This window comes from Hydractinia symbiolongicarpus, chromosome 10 (genome assembly GCF_029227915.1).
Source record: "Hydractinia symbiolongicarpus strain clone_291-10 chromosome 10, HSymV2.1, whole genome shotgun sequence".
In the NCBI taxonomy this organism is placed as follows: Eukaryota; Metazoa; Cnidaria; class Hydrozoa; order Anthoathecata; family Hydractiniidae; genus Hydractinia; species Hydractinia symbiolongicarpus.
This window is the reverse complement of record NC_079884.1, coordinates 1099558-1118415: the sequence shown is the minus strand read 5'-3', so window position 1 is coordinate 1118415 and position 18858 is coordinate 1099558. Positions and strand designations below refer to the sequence as shown.

The 18858-nt window shown below is 33.2% G+C and overlaps 1 protein-coding gene across 3 annotated transcripts; it reads right to left on the bottom strand.

Moving 5' to 3' along the window:
- Positions 1-5223: 5223 nt before the first annotated feature.
- Positions 5224-17813, bottom strand: LOC130662726 (potassium voltage-gated channel subfamily A member 2-like). Of its 3 annotated transcripts, none has more exons than XM_057461644.1 (4): positions 17623-17813; positions 11117-11178; positions 6788-8033; positions 5224-6261 (listed from the first exon to the last, which is right to left on the bottom strand). In XM_057461644.1, the coding sequence occupies exons 2-4, from the start codon at positions 11169-11171 to the stop codon at positions 5853-5855; spliced, it is 1710 nt and encodes a 569-aa protein (XP_057317627.1). In that variant the 5' UTR covers positions 11172-11178; positions 17623-17813; the 3' UTR covers positions 5224-5852. The 3 variants fall into 3 exon arrangements, with proteins under 3 accessions (XP_057317627.1, XP_057317626.1, XP_057317628.1); XM_057461643.1 differs by lacking the exon at positions 17623-17813 and adding an exon at positions 11843-11989; XM_057461645.1 differs by lacking the exons at positions 11117-11178; positions 17623-17813 and adding an exon at positions 9212-9569.
- Between the last annotated feature and the right edge of the window lie 1045 nt (positions 17814-18858).

Here is an 18858-nt window from a genome sequence, read left to right as displayed (position 1 = left end):
AAAGAATGTTTTTCTCTAAGTATAGTAACCACCTGAGTTTGCGTTTGCAAAAATTTTTTACTGCAGCAAATACAGCCAGCTCTGCGGTGTACCCGCGTTTCGAGAGTCCTGATACACGAGAGGGAAGGGTGTATGAGCACCCTCGCCATTTCCTTTACCCCTTTATAGTGAAGACTTTACCCTTGTTCACATTTTAACGACTGTTTGCACTGTACATACACGCTAACTCAGTCGTTAGCCTAGTTTTCTATTCATCCAGATTACCCCTAGGTGCACGTGTTTCACGTCTCCGGCACGGTCCCTCTGCCTGGCTTTATATTTGCTACTCAAAAACTGTACATTACGTCACTTAACCGACGCGCATTGGTGCTCTCAACCAATTAAATCTCACCTACCAATTATATTTACCCATAAAATCACGTGACTTTAGCAAGCCCTTGTTTCTTAGGTCATCCCTTTACCCACACAGCATTTTTTCTCTACATACGATACTTCGAATCCTCCACTGGAGAGTAGGGACACCCAATCGAAAAACATGCTTCAAAGTGAAACCACCTTAGTTAGTCAAAATTCTTCCCTCCAAAGTGTATCGTGTTGACATCAGTTTGTTGTTGCGGTTTGTAAGCTGAGTTAATTTCAGCTGCTTTTTGTGTTGTTCTACCCTAAAAAAATTAATCAACATTTCTGACAAACTGGTCCCCAGCCTCTAAAAAGAAGAGACAAAAGGCGCTGGGGCGTGTTTGCTTTTTTGAATATAAAATTTAATTTTTGCGAGAACTAATTTCCGCGATGTTGGCGAATTTTGCGAAAAAAAAGAGTTTGATGACATTTTGTTTCTCAATCTATACCGTCTATACCGGATGTTATGTTAAATAGAGACTACTAAACTTGATATTCACATTTATATTAAAAATAGTCTAAATCGTTTTTCAAGTTGAAAAAAAATACCAAATTTCGCAAAAAATTATTTTAGCGAATTTTGCGAATAGTAACGAATTTCCTTATAATTTTCGCGAGAATTAATTTCCTTAAGTTATTTCTACAAATCTATCTCAATGAATTGCCCAATCGTGGGGTTGCTTTTAATCCAATTGGAGTAAAAAACAGAATACCTCCTCGTTAAATAGAAGTTTGGTGCGAAAGTAATAGAATTGGACTTACCGAAGCATAGTGAAAGAAGAAAGTTTTCTCTTTAACTACTTTTCTTAGTTTGAAAAATCTTTATGCTTTATTTTTGGAAGAAGAAATAATGTTTAAATGTATAAATTTTATAGTGGTATTTATTTCAGACGAGAGAATAACTGCACCGATCAAGTGTGAGATCTTAGATCTTATTGCAACCTCGTCCCTAGGAACCCTTTTCGCTTTTTTATAATGGGGACGCCCGTCGCGCCGGGGACGAGGTTGATCGTAATGTAAACAGTTTAGACCCCAGTCCTCAAAAATGTAAAGAAACATGAGGAGAGACTACATTTAATTTAACTAAATTGAAAAGGAACAAAAATTAATGTTTATCACAATTATTCTTAGAAAAAAAACAGAATAGTGTCTACTTTTTCAAACATTTACGCACTCCACCGTCTGTCTGTAACTTCTCAGTGTCACACATACCGTTCGTTGTACACAACTGCGCCTTCTTACACACGCTGCGTGGTGTGCGTTGGTTGGCTCTTTTAAAACATCTTTCCTCGCAGTACATTTTTTCATGCTTCGGTGCATTCATACTGAAAATTAAAATGTGCTCAAAAGACCATTATTTCGTGTTAAAAATTATAATGAGAAGGTTCATATTTCTGTTTATTTATATATTTTTATCAATCAATTCTGTTGCAAATGGTGGAAAGTTAGAGAGATTAAGAAACGCTTTAAATTCGTCAGTTTTTGATGCGTGGACGTTTAAATCAAAATTTGGTAGTTTTGAAACATTGAAATTAGACAAAGCGAGTATACAAGCTGGTATAATTCAAGATGGTGACCGTAACAGCGAAGCACTGCAAAGACTTTTAACAAAAGTGATGAAAGGAGAGAGCATTACTATGTATGTTTTCGGTGGGTCAAGCACCAAAGGTGCAGATCTTGGTTGTAACAATCGACAGAGCACTTTCCATTATGCTTTGCTAACTTGGTGGAATAAAGTTATTGGACCAGCTACTGGAAGTTACATGAAACGTAAAGTAATAGCCGTAGGGGGAGTGGGCTCTACATTTTTTGGCCATTGCTGGGAGGAATACATAGTCACAGCAAAAGAGACAATTGATATTCTACTATGGGAATTTTTTATTAACGATCCTGATAGCGAAGATTATGGAAAAGGAGTGGAAAAATTTATTCGCTCTGTGCTTTTGTATGACACACATCCAGCTTTGATCTTTATAAAGTTTTTCCCTGTTCAAACTTTTCCAAACGGAGAAGGGGAGATATTCGCTTGCGCAAAACATGAATACAAAAGCCAAGTTTTGTCAACTCTTTCGAAGTATTATAAATTTTCCGACATTTCTTTGCTATCAGCCATATGTCAGTACATACGTTCTAACGGAATTGCTCACACAATTGCACCTTCTGATATGTTTATAAATAAACATCCATCTCATTTAGCGCATGCGCAAATGGGTTATTTATTAATATCTTATCTACGACAAACATTGTTCCCTATGTTAATGAAAGTGTATTCAAGAAAACATGTCAAGCAAGATGAAACAGATGCTTCAAGCCTTACAAATTTTCAGCTTCCAAACGCTTTGTATAATGCTTCAGATGTTCGTTCCATTTGTTGGAATGCTGTTTTTCCGGACGATCGATTTATGTTGGATCATAGTCTATATCAGTTAACAATAAATTATAGAAACGGCTTTGTTGTTTTCCGAACTCCAAAGTGGAAAACGAATTGTGCTGTTCGTCGAGATGTTAGAGGTGGCTTTTTAACGGAATGGCCTCAAAAATATATTTCCATAACATTTCAAGTTCAAGGAAGCACACCTAAAAATGTTTACGTAGCTATTTCTCATGTACAAGCCGGTGGATGGACTTCTTTTACAGTAAAAGATAATTTTGCGAATGAAAAAACAACCCTAATAAATTGCTCACGATTAAAACATCAAGCTATGGATGTGAACTTTATAGGCACCTACGATGGAGGGACGAAAGAACTTATAATCAAAACGATAAATGGAGGGTGTGAGCTAAGTGCAATTATAGTCGAATAGTAACTTCTCAGTTTGATGTATGACTTCTGCATATAGATAGACTTTGTATATTTATTTGTATCTGTTTTATATTTCAGATTTTTCCCCTTCTCTTATAATTTCCTCTATTCTTTGTTGTGGAACGTTGGAAGGTGGGTGAATTTACCGCTACGTTATTATTGCTTCTATATAGAAGAACCAAGTGATATCCGATATCCTAGGTGATACCTGGGACCCGATACCCGATACTCTACGACACTCGAGACCCAAGACCTTCATAACAATACCGGACAGCCTAGTTTACAAACGATAGATAAACAATTTTCAAACTGACATTGTTAAGTGGGCAAAAACTTTAATTATTACCAGAAGGGGATGTGGAATAAGATTGTCTTGGCGGAAAATTTTCCAAAATATAATTGTGCGGTGGAGACTTGAGAGTGCACTTGTTGCACAATCTCCTTCCCAGGGCTCTTTTTTACTTCTGATATATGGCTAGTACGTTTGCGCCACACCATGAAAGCATCCCCAGAGCTTCTGTTTAGTAATGGAGGAATGTTCCGATTATGTATTTGAACTTTTACTGCTTCAAAAGTATAGCATCATCACACGTAATTTTTATGAATAGTTTAATAGATTTAAGTACCGTTAATGAATGGAAGTAATTACAGCAGGAGAGTATATCAACTTTCCGCTTAAGATAGGGAAAAATTAAGATATCAGGTCCCAAGTAACACCTACCTAGGTGTTACTTGGGACCTACCTATCAAATCTAGCTTTTCTCATGCTTTTGTTTGTAGTTTTTTTTTGCTTTAATTTCCATATGTGATCTTATATGTCAAGTTATCAAAGATTAAACAACAGGACCGGACTTAGGATTTTTTGTCTAATGTAAAATAGCCTCAAAGATGTTTAATTGCTTGTCAGGGCGATCAAAAACACCTGTTTATATTTCTTTTATTGTCTCTCTCACTTCACTGGAAGCTCTGCCAGCAACTAGCTAGATGCACTTTGGAATTTCCAACAAAAAAACTTACGATTTAAAATTACGATACATATATTGCAAAAAAATGTAAACAAACGTATAACAATCAAGTTTAAAAGTTTGCTACGACTAGACTACGCTCCTCTTTAATGAAGGCAACAAAAGTCACTTTGTTTTGAAGCCTACGCGATTTTCACCTGCATGTTAGTCCTGGATTGTTGTGCCGTACAGTTTGCATTTTACACCAGGTGTCTACACCAGAAAGATAGACCAGAAAAATTCTTGCCAAGCCAGATAGGCAGCTTACATCAGCACAAACTGGTGTAAATAGGAAACCGGCACTGACACGGAAAATCAAATATTTTGCAGGACAAAAAAACGCGATGTGTATTTTCTTAAATAAATGAGACTGTCGAACCCGCGCGTGGAGAGTGGGGAATCCGAAAACCAGTTTTACACGCCGAGAGCGTTATCCTGCTTTGTTCAGACTTCGGGTGTAAAAATAAAAGAAAACAGGCTCACAAAGACACATCTTAACTTTTTGGAGAAAAAATTTTACTGGTGTAGTTACAACAGTACACCAAAGCTAAGTCCTGTACAATGATTACAATAACAAAAAATATAGAGGAAAAAAAATTCTACAGATATCTTTAAAAATATTCCAACAAAATGTCAACAAAGGAGGTTGGTTTTTAAAAAACAAATATTGGATTAAGTTGTTAGTAACTATTGGTTGAATCTGTCTTCCATCACTAACCGCTTTATTGATATTGGCGTGTTAAATGTTATTCGACCCTTTGCTTTTTAATTTTTGAAACCCAGCGTGGAGAAGCGCTTGGTCACGCGAGATTGTAAGTATTTGAAACGACGTTTAATTAGTGACGGTGTAAAAGAATTCGGCCTTATTTGCCGTTAATTTTCATGCCGCGTCGTTTAGAGCTAAAAAGGTTAAAAATGGGGTCGGTGTGATCTAAGGTGCGGATTAAAAAAAACAAGGCAGTTGATCGGCTGCGCAGAAATGTTGTTGGTCATTAAAATAGAGGGAGACATCAACACTACTGTTGAAATTATTTTATTTTCATAAAAATCAGTATGATATTTTATATCCATATATGTACACACTGTGCTACGCGACCTAAAACTTCTAAACATAACCAATGTTAGCTTTTATAACAACAACTTTGTAGTAAGTGTAACCATAGTATTAAGAAAGAGAACTTAAAGAGACGTCTGTGATCACACCGTCCGGATTTAAAATTGCACTTTCCCCCGCGTTGATTTTACTTGAAAGTGGCTATTAAAATTTCATGAATGTGAAAATGATGTGACTATTCTATTTACTCGAGGGAAGGAAGCGTGCTAAGAAAATTAAATGTATATATATAAAATATTCCGAGCAGACTGATAAAAAGCCAGGTTTTATTGTTAAAAAAGTTAACAATTTTCCATCAAATAAATACGTCCATTTTTTAATGCTTTCAAAATTAAAAATTCATTTATAGTACCTTGAACGATTGTTTTGTTCTTTTAAACAATATCTTTTAGCTCCTTTTAAAAGAGAATTAGCTTTGTGCTCTCTTTCTATGTAGCACCAACTTTGTTTCGTGTTTTGGAGAACGATCGCCACATTGTCGCATACAGTGGCTTTCTGAGCGAGTATTTTATAATTGCGATATTACATCCCGTCACAAGCCTGTTTCAAAGCGAACTTTAGTCAACGAATCTGATTTCTTTAGTTTTGTTATACCATCTGGACCGACATTAAGTCGAACATCTGGTGAAGATGTAGTTATCACCATACTGGTAGTGGGGCTATAATTTGCTATTAAAGGTTTTATGGGATTATCGTTGATATCATCGTCTTTCGCATCGTCCCTTTCTTTGTTTAACGAGCTATCACTGTCTCCATGGTTACGCCATATCACATGAAGACCGTTTATACCGTTATCTTGATCGGAATAAGGAATTTCTTTCTCTTCTTCGTTTTTCTCGTGTGTTTCTAGCAGAAGTTCGTTTTCACTTCGTAGTTTTTGCTCAGCTTCTTTCTTCTCCTTTTCTTTTTTACTTGCTTCAGCAGCACGTAGTTCATTCTCACTAAAACAACAAAAAACATGAAATAATGAAAATCATTCTTTTTAACATAGCGAAAACAAAATTCGTGATGTGAATGACAAGAGCTGGGGTTATTTGCAATTAAAATTTCAAAACCTATAGTTTACTGCTTTCAGAGGTAAATAAAGACGTTCCAGGATGCAAAAATATACACTAAAGAACAGACTACATCATTACCCATGGTACCTACGTCACAAATTCCCAACAACTCCCCCTGATCAATTTATATAATTATACGATATATATGCATAAGAAAGTTCATATACGCACGCACCAATTCGAGCATACATAGCGATTAATAATGCAGCAATCACCCACAGGGGTGGGAGATGGTCACAGAGATAATTTTTACGGTAACTGTACACTTTTGCATCCAAGAGTTTTTAAAATTTCATTTTCCGTACTTGTCTTGAATACCTTAAATTATGACTTTTTTTATTTTTTAAAAATGGTCACCCAGGTCAACGTTTCTTTTAGAGTGAGATTAACAAGGTTAAAATAGACTTACCGATGATAAAAGTAATTAAAATTTGACACAATGACAGGCACTGGTAAAGCAATAGTTAGAACGCCAGAAATTGCGCATAAACTACCAACTATCTTTCCCCAAGCGGTTACAGGCTTCATATCACCATATCCTACAGTTGTCATGGTTACAACAGCCCACCAAAATGCATCAGGGATGCTCTCAAACGTTTTCTTTTCTCCACCTTCAGCATAATACACGGCTGACGAGAAAAGAATGACGCCTATTAGCAGAAAGAAAATTAGCAAACCAAGTTCTCTTAAACTAGCTCTTAACGTATGTCCCAATATTTGCAAGCCACGTGAATGTCTCGAAAGCTTGAATATTCTAAAAACGCGAACAAGACGTATGACACGAAGAACTCCCAGCGATGACACGTTGGATGACTCCATTGGTAGTGTGATATAGTATGGTATAATCGCGATCACATCAATCAAGTTCAGGAAAGATCGCACGAATTTTAATTTTTCTGGTGACGATAGAAAACGCATAATATATTCAAACGTGAACCACACAATACACGCTGATTCGATTCCAAACCAAGGCATGGCCTTTTCGTCTTGGACTTCTCGTTTTAAACAAGACTTTGTTTTATTTGTGTAAGTACAATTGTATTCCTCATATCTGAATTGAGGTAGAGTCTCGATACAAAACGTTACTATTGAAATTGTGATTATACAAACAGAAATGACGGCAACAACACGCGCCATCAACGACGTGTCTGGATACTCAAATAATTCCCATATTTTGCGCTGCCACTTTCCCTCGGGAAGGATAGGCTCTTCTTCTTCTATGTAGCCTTCCTCTCTCTCCACGCGCTGCAAAATGTCGTCTCCAAGTTCGTAAAATCTTATCTCGTCCGCAAATACATCCATCGGTACATTAGGCGGTCGTAGTAATTTCCCACCGGACTGGTAGTAAAATAAGATGGCATCAAAAGCCGGTCGATTCCGATCAAAGAAATATTCATTCCGAATTTCGTCATAATAAGCCGCCCTCTTTCTCTGATTACCTAATAATGAATCGGGATATTGCTCCAGTGTTTCCGATAATGTCTCAAATTTTAGTCCTGACACATTTACAACAACTCTGTCGTACGATACGTCCATACTAGATGTGTCAGCTGCTGTGGGAGTGTTAAGGGGTCCATTACGATGTTCTTTACTGTTCCGGCCAGTTAAATTTAAACTCTCCATGTCGAAGCCACTGGTTCTCCTCCATTGACGTTCTAAATATGATAATAGAATATAAAACTAAAACAAAAAATACAGCAATGTTAGAGAGTGTAGCCAGGTTAGACTTAGCAAACTTCATTCGCAAAAGAAATATATTATTCACGTAATCAGAATTTCGAAGAAATCACTCCGATCAGTAAACTTTATAGATCGTTTTTCTTTATATCGTTTGGTTTCTTTTACGATAAAAACATACGATAAGCTAATGTTTCTTTGCACTCATAAAACAATTGGTAAAGATATTAAAATATATTTTTCTATAGCGTGCATCAACTCCATCACTTACACAAACCATGAACAGAGAAACACCTATTTCTGAAAATAATTCTTTTTTATTTCGTTCTCTTTACAACTTCGCGCTAAAGAGTTCCACCGGGTTTTCTTTTAACGAAAGAGAAATATTTTTTTGAGATAATAACAGACGAGTTTTTTGAGAGGCAAATTTCTTATATTAACTGTTGTAAATAATTCATAGGAAGAAAAGATGGCTTTTAATGAATAATGAAAAAGATGAGGTTGGGGAAGAGAAAGATTGTTTGTTAGTTAGAGAGGGAGAGGCGAATATATATCAGTTAACGGGCAATAATAATTTCAAAGAAATCATCTGAATTATCGTTGAATAAGTCTTTAAACAAAGCCAACAAAACCTGTCAATTTGTGTTTGATGAAAAAAGGTGAAGTTTACGAGCACCACTCTCTATTTACATAAATATATTATCGTTATATTTCTGATTCTGATTATTGTTATTGTTATTAGCTCTATTTTTTTTCTATTGTTAATTAAACTTTATATTAGTCATTTATTTTATGTATAATTGCTGCAACACTATTTTTATTTGCTATTTTTTTTTATTAAATCCTTTCATAAATGAGTTGATTGTTGTTTATTGTCGTTTTTGTTTGTTGTTGTTGTTTGTTTTTGTGGTTGTGTTGTTGTTGTGTCCTAATACAATAAATCGAAAATGCAAACTTCATTGTCGTCTAATCAAAGAAAACAAAATTGAAGCAAAACACAGCAGAAAAAAATAGGCTAAATGTCTGAAATGAAAATCGCAAGTGTATACAAAACAAAACAAAAACAATTATTGTGTCTTAGTAGATAAGCAAGTAAGAAGTGCAAAAAAAAAAGTTTTAAAAAAAGTTTTCTTGCTTCGAAATATGATTTACCTACCGTATTTAACTATTTTTCATTTCACCTTTTTTTTATAAAAGTCATTTTTATAAAAACTACAGAAAACTCGCAGTTCATTTTTTATAATAACCAACTCATAAGCCAGCTGTCGCAGACTACTGGAAAAACCTTTTTTTCTTTTTTTTATGAAGATTTCAATAATAAGATGTCCAAAACTCTTTACGAGGAACAAAACCAAAACATAAAATCCTTAAGTTAAATGAGAAAAAAAGAAAAATCGGAAAAAACGATCTTAAGATAGCTAAATCCTATACTTCTAAAAAATAGCTTTCAATATAAAAATCAACTCCGGAATAACCAACGCGAGACAATAAAGTTTTTGTCACCAACAAAGTTTTTTTTCTTTCATTTACAAAAAGATGAAAAAAAACTTTTTAAAAAATCTTCTTAATCAAGTTTTTTACCAATTATACAATTCAACATTCACACATTTCATCTGTTTTTTTTTCATGTTTTTGAACTCATAGTAAAGAAGTCGTTAATGCGAACCCTTTAGCGCTGAAAAATATAAAACAAAGACAGAGGGAGGAGCGCCAATTTTAACTTAAATAAAAACAGCACACGATAAAAACAAATATATACAAAATCGGGAAACCCGAAATTTAATCAGGTAAAAAATATGAATTTTAATCTAAATACTGCATAGCAAGCAAAAACATTTACAATTCTTATTTATCTCTCTCAGACATAAACATGACCTCGTTATTAGAGTCTTTTATCAAGGCAAACAAACTGGTGTACTGCAATGTTCGACCGTAACTTTCAGTTCGCAATTGAGGCACCTAACGAACAGAAATATTTACGAAATTAGGTAATTTGTTCTACCTTTTGCTAAGGAACTTAGGGATAAGAATTATAGTACCGCTGATGAGATGTTAGTACCGCAGATGATAACGTATCATCCGTGGTACTAACGTATCATTAGCGGTACTAACATCTCATCCGCGGTACCAACGTATCATCCGCGGCACTAACATCTCATCTGCGGTACTAACATATCATCCACGGTACTAACATATCACCCTAGTTACTAACATATCATTCGCGGTAGTAACGTATCACCTTATGTACTAACGTATCATCCGCGGTACTAACGTATCACCCGCGGTACTAACTTATCATCCGCGGTTCTAACATATGATCCGCCTTCCGTAATGTTATTATTGAATGCAGCATAGCATGATTGCATGAAGGAAGTTTTAACAAAAAGGATCGAATTAAGAAACATCACATCATTTTGAATATGCAATAAAATAAACTCTTATTTTGGTTCATAAGTGAGGAGAAAAAAGTTCTATGTTTACCAATGAGGAACGAATCACGCAGCAAAACTGTGACACTGCCTATCCTGTGAAAACGGAGATCCCCGATCAAATATTCAAAACATTCTTCTAAATTTTTCAGACAACTATTAATTATAAAATCTCTGGTTTTTACGTCTGCTTTTTTGAAAGTAAGTCATAACAGAGAATTTCTAGCTATTGTGAGAATACTTCAAACTCTAAAATGAAAGAGATGAAACATTCAACCAAAATATAACTGGATACCGTATAAGCTATACTGTTTTCACGATGGAATCCACTACGGCTTCAGAAATTTTATATAGCGTTGATGTAAAATAGACTGGGTCGTGTCAAGATTTACACAAAGAAAATGACATTTCTTAGTTTTTTTTGTAAATATATGCGTTTTTAATAACATGGTTTTCCTCACTGTAGTGACGTAGGGAGTGGAATTCCAACGATTATTTTGTCCCTATTAAGTCAAATTTATGAAGATGGCGGACAACTAAACACTTATTTTCAGTTCTCCTAAACATATTCATGTCTTGCAACACTTCACATAAACTTGAAAAATGACTTTTGACGATAGAGTTTAACCTACCTGTAGAGAGCTCTCCATCGTTGGTTATATTTCCAGTAGCTGCAGCAGCATACATATCCTCCCTACAAAAACAATAATTTGGAAATAAATGTCTTTAGCATTGTCACAATAAAGACGTTTATCACAATCCCTGTGAACACCTTTTATTATGAACCCTTAAAGGACAGGCTCCTCAAATTACTTGGTTAAAATCAAACAATAGCAATCCCACAGTTGGATCGCTATAACTTCTGAGGGCTAAGTTGTCATAATAAGAGAGAGGATGAATTGGCCTACCCAACGGTACCAAGCATAAACCTTCTAGCTCAAGTACTCAGCCACTATTTGCGACTCAAATATCAAAACGCTGAGTATTTGTTGACGAAGAGTTTTTTAAAAACGGGAAGTTCTTTAAAGTTTAAAAATTAGAATTGCAAAAATAAGTTATTTTCAAGTTAAAAAAAAATCACAAACATTAATTACAATTTTCCAGTCCTGCATAAAAAATGGTATGATAAAATTAAAAAACTGGGAGTAGGTGGTGTAAAAATGAAAGCTGGGGGAGAGTGACGCGTTCATTCGAAGCATTACGGTATGTTTAAAAATTTTGTGGAATCAAATGTCCTTTCGTTTTTATAAAACCCCAAACAATAGCTTAAACTAGGGAAGTCCCTAGCTCCAGCAGACAATGCAGTCTTTGTAGTGGTGTTTGTTTCACAATTTTGGAAATAGACTGCAAAGATTTACCTTGGCAAGGAGAATGTCGAATCTCTTAGAATGGCATTCCCAACATACAGCATGTCTGCTTTTTAAGACATTAATCGATTGTGCATGTTATATTTGCTCTTTATTTTATTTATTTATATATTTAAATATTTTAAGCTGAATCATAAAGTAAATAACGTTAACATGTTTGATAAATACAACAAAGTTATATTATCCTTCGTCTTCTTCCAAATACTTCTAATGTTATACAAACATTTAAGATCAGGCATTTAAGATACATTGTTGTCTTTTTTCTCTCTCGATTTCTTTAACATCTCAGGGTTGTAGTTTTTGATCCTTGCGTTACCTAGCTTTTGGTATAACAACTAAAATTTCTCCTTTACCTGACTGCAGCTTTTCACATTTTTTAGTTGTTAAAATTAAATCTGCTTACAACTCCACTGAGACAAAAGGTCAGATTGTCATCATTTTTTACAATGTAAAATACTTTTTAATACAAAAAGGTATTTGAACTTAAAAAACCTTGAAATTCCAGACAAGAATTATTTAAGGTTTCGCTTACTTATTCCGTGCAGTGGAAAAATATGCTTCTCGTTATGTCACGTTGCCCTGAGATTATCCTGACTAGAAATTATACTAAAATTCGACATGGTCGTAACCTTTTGATCAAAACTCGATGTCTATCTCTTACGTCTTGAAAACATCAAGCTAGAAGTTTACTTTAAAACTACAGCAGAAGAAAAGGAGGTGAATATTTTGGTAAAATATCCATTTGATTTAATAATGACATATTAATATGAAAAAGATTAAAGAAGTTTCGGATGGTGCAACATTTAAAACATAGGCTTATTAGCAGATCAATCCTTGAAACGCTGCAGTTGATATACACACAACAAGTATGGGTTTATAAGCATAACGGCTTGAAATTCATATTATGTCCCGAAAGAGGACGTAAAGTTTCAGCAATAAGCATTCTTTTAACGATGAACTAAATCTTTTCTTATTCAGGAAAACAAATGAAAACACACTTTTTATTTTTCGCAACATATTTGAACATAAATAAAAAGTGGAGCCCACAAAACCAGCCCACCTACACATCCCGAAAACTGAGTAAATAAAGGGTACTGGAGTTTAAAACATGTCAAGGCTTTAGTTTTCACGAAACATTTGTAACTTATCAGGTACAAAGAAACAATCAACTCATAATGTCAAAGACTTGTTCTTGTCATAACACACAAACAAAAATCATCAAGGCTGCATTAAACCCCGATGTTATAGAAGAAAAAAATTAACTGCAGAATCGACTTAGTCTAGTACTAATAACTCTAAATACACGAACTCTGATAACCCACATAACTTTTTCGTATATAAATTTTGTTTTTACATTTATATAAATATAATGGATGATTTAAAAAATTCTTTGCACTCCACTAAACGTTCGTTCTGAATCGCGATTTTTTCATACTGCGAGAAAGTTTATTAAAAGGGTGAATGCTTGTTTCAGTTTTGTGGTCATCCACATAATCTTATATAATCGACGCTTGCTATTAAAAATATTTTTTTCTTTAATTTTCAATTATTAATTTTATTTTATAGTGGGTTCACTCAAGTTATGAATGAGTGAGCCATATTGTTAATTTGCTATTTCTGCATAAAAAAAGTTTGGAAAAAACACCAACAAAAAAACAACGTGTATATATATATATACGTACGACCTCAATTAGATGTGGTTTATACATAACATCGAACTGTTAGAAAGACTTTGGGAGTGGTCAATTTGTTACCCCAATTAAAGCATTAAATTATTAGGCGCGCTTATAAATAACAATCATGTGACTTGTACTTTTTGAGAAAGACGATTTGTGGTCAGTAGACAAAAAATAAACAAGAGGTCTTGGAACAAAGTTGCGTTGTTTCCGTAATGCTCGCTCACTGGTCTTTGAAAGGGTGGAAGGTTATGATGGTTATTTTATGAGATGAGTATTTGGAGATAATTACTCCATATTTTCCATAATATAATTATCCATATATTCTACAACAATAATAAAAGCCTTCTCCACTCTCTACGTCATTGTACGTCATTGTAGTCATTTGGAATCAAATCAAAATTTTATGCGTCATTATTTTAAAACCACCAGACAATACCGTTGTGTGATGGCGAAATATTTTTTTTTTAGACTCAAACCTGGAAAAATTTAGGAATTGAATAAAAATAATGTCATTGGTATGAAAGAAAGAGTCAATAGCTAGTTCAAATTTAATGATAGCAAAGGTGCTCCAAAAACGTTACCTTATCAAACCTCAAAATCTGTCTGACTCATCAGTGTTCACAGGTGACAAAAGTCATTAGAAACCAATAATTATATTGAAGCAAGACTACTAACGATAATAGCATGAATTTATATTAGTAGTCTTTATATTCAATGGTTAATTCGTTCCATATTTTTCTCTTAAATTTCCATTTTCCGTTGGATTTGAATGGATGGACAAACTGAATGACGTTTCGATCTTTCGCCATTCACAAATCCATCCATCATCATCACACTTTTTATTTTTATTTTTTATAGTCATGATATGACAAAATACAGTAAATAGGAGTTTATGCTCCACCAAACGATGAAACGGAGTTTTGGTAGAGTAATATCATTACATTTGTAAACCCTCTGGACGAGTTGAAATACTGAGACGAGTTGTAATACTGAGACGAGATGAAATACTGAGTAGAGAACCTTTTTTACATCTAAAACTAGACGTGACGAAGTAAGCAACTATTATACACGATACCTCTGCAGTATGCATTTAGTAAATGTATGTTATATGATTTCGTTTATTAAATACAACACATTCTTACAGACAGCCACTTGTCTGAAAACCTGATAGAACCAGGCAAGCCCCCAAGAAAAGTTCCAGAAAGTGACGTTGCTATTCAAACATTACCTTGTAATGCATCAAAAACAATAGTAATATTACTTGCAAAGTCACTTTCTTGAAACTAAGTCTTTCTAACTTTACTTTTTACAATGTTTACTACATATTAGATTTTCATAACCGAACATCACATCAAAAGAGCTTGGTGACATTTATCTTGAAGTTTCCTTGATTCCATAAATTAATTTCCGATAATGATTGTACAGGGATTTAACATTTTTCTTAAGAAGACTTATAAAAAATAACTTTAAGGAAAAAGGTAGATATATAATCGAGAATCAAAACAGTCCAGTCCTGCCATAAATACTGAGGAGTAGTTTGTTCGAAACATGGATCATCTAGGTCTTTTTCTTTTCCACCAATTGCAACTTAAATTTGCAAAAGCTAATTATTTTGTTACCAAAAAAGACTTTTCAAAAACAGGCGTGTATTCTAGGGGCGAATATGAATATTTAGTCCATCTGGCTCGTTAAACTTTAGCGTGCAGAAAATTTAGGCAATTTAAGGAGACATAGAAACGTATTATAAGTTTTGCAGGTAACAAAGACACTACTTTTAGACCTTATTTTGTTCACTTTCTGGCAGTGACATTTTGAAACAAACTGGGAAATAAAATTATATAAAATATAAGTATATATTTTCTGAAATGCAGAAGGACTTGAAAAATATATTTGACACCCTTTTCTTGTTGCCGACTTTCGAGCCTAAAAGGTACCAGCATTTAAACTTATCACTTAAAATCACACTATTCAAATCTACTTCACTTAAGTACTAAAACGGTAGCTCAGCTTTGCTTTTTCAATTTTGCGCGATCTGCGAGGGGAAATTTTCTTGCAACACTCGATAAAACGCAAAGCCAACATATTCCTCTCCTGATTTTTATTTTCCAATAAAGTATTTTAAATTTAACTCTTTTATAAGAACTCAGTGTGTATCATTTTCAATGTTTTAAAACGTGCTTTTTAACACTATGACGTCATGGAATATATTGTGGATCTTAAAACAGCACTTTGTAGGAGGTTTGATGGACTTTTTTTAATGCCCCTGCTTCTTTCTAAAGTCTCGTTCTAAATTTATATTGAAAAGTTGCTTTTCGTGCTTCTCTGTTCTGCTTACTTTATGTTTACACTGTGATAAAATCTTAACAATTAGATTTTAGAAAAAGAAAAAAAAACAGACACCGTTTGAGAACTCAGTATGTCCAGAGTGTTAACAGTTTTTTCTCAATATTCGTAAATGCTTGTACCTTGTAGCCTAAAATGTTGAGGTGTATGAAACAAAACATTATAAATTTTTTTGAAAAAACGTTTTTTTTTAATTAGAAGAAATATTTTATGAATTATAAGCTTTTCCAATGATATAAAAATCAGAAATTTGACAACAATAACAATTTGGGTGCCTCAATTAACAAAGTGATAACTTTTGGAACTTTTAGTTCTTTAAAATACCCAAATACAAAAATACACAAATTTACCCAAATTTACCCAAATACACAAATAACCAAATACACAAATTTAACCAAATACCCAAATACACAAATTTACCCAAATACATAAATATACAAATACACAATTTACAAATTTACCCTAATACACAAATTTACCCAAATACCCAAATACACAAATTTACCCAAATACACAAATACCCAAATACACAAATTTACCCAAATACACAAATACCCAAATACACAAATACACAAATACACAAATACACAAATTTACCCAAATACACAAATACCCAAATACACAAATACACAAATACACAAATACACAAATTTACCCAAATACACAAATACCCAAATACCCAAATTTACCCAAATACCCAAATACCCAAATGCACAAATACCCAAAATTACCCAAATTCCCAAATTTACCCAAATACCCAAATTTACCCAAATACCCAAATACACAAATACACAAATTTACCCAAATACACAAATTTACCCAAATACCCAAATACACAAATTTACCCAAATACACAAATTATGGCAACCTCAATCCCAGGACAAGATGTCTTTTTTTGCATATTATCAATAAGCGCAGCGCCGATGAGAGACACAGATATGCATAGAGAAGAAGTCGTTATACTTCAGCTTCGTAGCGTTGGTTAAGGCATGATTCGTCTTCTAATGGTTTTGCAAGTAAATCTTACACGGAAAAAAGCACGCTGATGAAATCAAAATTGATTTTTTTTACGATAGATATGTTAGCTACTTTCATAAATGTTATCATCCATTGATTAATTCAAGCAAATTTATTTATTTATCTCTATTTATTATTTTATTCAAACTTAAACAATTACTAGAAATAATTTATTTATTAGCGAGCTTTCAATTCTATTTCATTTTTTTCATTTTACTCGAAACGATTTGATCACAGCATAAAGTTTCTGTATAAAATTGCAAAATCAGTTGAAAAATAGTTACTCGAAATATTTTCTCCTGATACTGACTCAATGCTGGTGGCGAAAAAACACTAAGTATCCCAATATTGAAACTTAAGCTAGATTATCGTAGTTTAAGTAGTAATACATCATGTAGTATCTAAATCACACCAATATTGAGTTGTAAAAATAAAAATTTTATCACTGATACAGTCTCTATATTTTCAAAATTTATTTTTATTTCAGTGTTGTAAAACTCCGGCAAAAACCAGCAAAAGTTTAAAATAACTTTTTGAAATCTACAAAATTGGTGTCACTCAGAACAGAAATTAGCTTCGAACTGCATATAGGAAAAATGTTATCGTGTGTTTATCATTTTTGCGCGTATAACACAATGCAAAATTGGAACTATATAAGGATATAAAATATATAGATATATAATATAAAAACATATATATAATTTAAAAATCTGTATAAAACATTATTATTACCTCAATATTCAAAAACGGTTGCAATATCCAGATGGAAACATCTTTCTGTAAATATTTTCTTTAAAGAAAACTAAAATATCTACATCAGATATGCTTAAAGTTGTTTTAACAAGCAAAAAAATTATGTATCTTTTATTTTTACTTTTTTTCAGCTTTTATAAAACAGTCGAAGTAAAAAAATAATTCTTCAATGAATCCAAAACAATTTTTGTGCCGTTCAAATTGAACGTTTTCCCGATAATACGAGTGTCAAAAGAGCGCGAAGAACAAGATTAAATTTTAATCAGAGTATTCAACATATTTAAATAGTTTTGGTTTACAAAATGGTAGCAAAATTAACATCTCGTAAAAAGTTTGGAATTTGTGGTTTGAGAGAAAAAAGTCCGTTTTGTTTTAAAAAGTTTGGAATTTAATTTGAGCCCAAATTGCAAGGACGAAAATGAGGGTTTAGGGCGTGCTAGCAGCTGACAAGAAGCAACAAAAAACAATAACAACTAATTTTTTGATGTCATTTATTTTCTTTGTAAAGAGAGAACAAAACAACAGAAGCAACATTTTTTTTTACATAAAAGTATAAGAACTATATAAGAAGATATGGCTTCAGAGATAATAAGAACGTTTAAGGCTTTGCAAACACCAAAACAACTTTAAATTTAAAAAGTTAAAATATTAAAATTGACAGATTTCTTCAACTTGAGTATGCTTATAAAACAACGTGCTATTTTTATATTTTTAAGTGGAATTTGTGTTTTAAAACAAGTAGAACCAAGGTAGAGCACAATTCTAGAAACCTGGTAATTCTTTCCAGAAACTAAGTAAATAATTCGCAAGAGTTTATTTGTAATTATTAAACGTCTGTCTCTTCTTGAAAAATTGGTCTTGACCGTAGGAATCTCTTCCTTAAGCCAATCGAGGAATTATAATTATACCCGAGATGACAATTCAGCGATGCAGAAGAGGTCGAAAGTTGTTTTTTGTACAAAGGTTTTTTTAAAAAATGTTTTGAGCTATCAATCCTAAATGGCTTTGTAGATCAGACATTTAAATTTGTCATGTAAAGCGTGATCACTTGGTGCAGCTGGAAAAAAGAAAAAAAACTTTGAATAAGTTAAAAGGTGAACATTACAGAAATAATTAATCTTTATAAAGAAAAATCTTTTTTTTATTTAGTAACTAATTATAATTTAAATATACGAAATAAAAAATAAGTATAAAATAAGGTGAAATTCTCTTTAT

Coding starts and splice junctions, on each gene's coding strand:
- LOC130662726 (XM_057461643.1), bottom strand. CDS start 11,895: ATGCTGTATGTTGGGAATGCCATTCTAAGAGATTCGACATTCTCCTTG. Junction 11,179..11,842: donor TCGACATTCTCCTTGCCAAG/GTAAATCTTTGC, acceptor TTGTTTTTGTAG/GGAGGATATGTATGCTGCTG. Junction 6,262..6,787: donor TTTAATTACTTTTATCATCG/GTAAGTCTATTT, acceptor TTGTTGTTTTAG/TGAGAATGAACTACGTGCTG.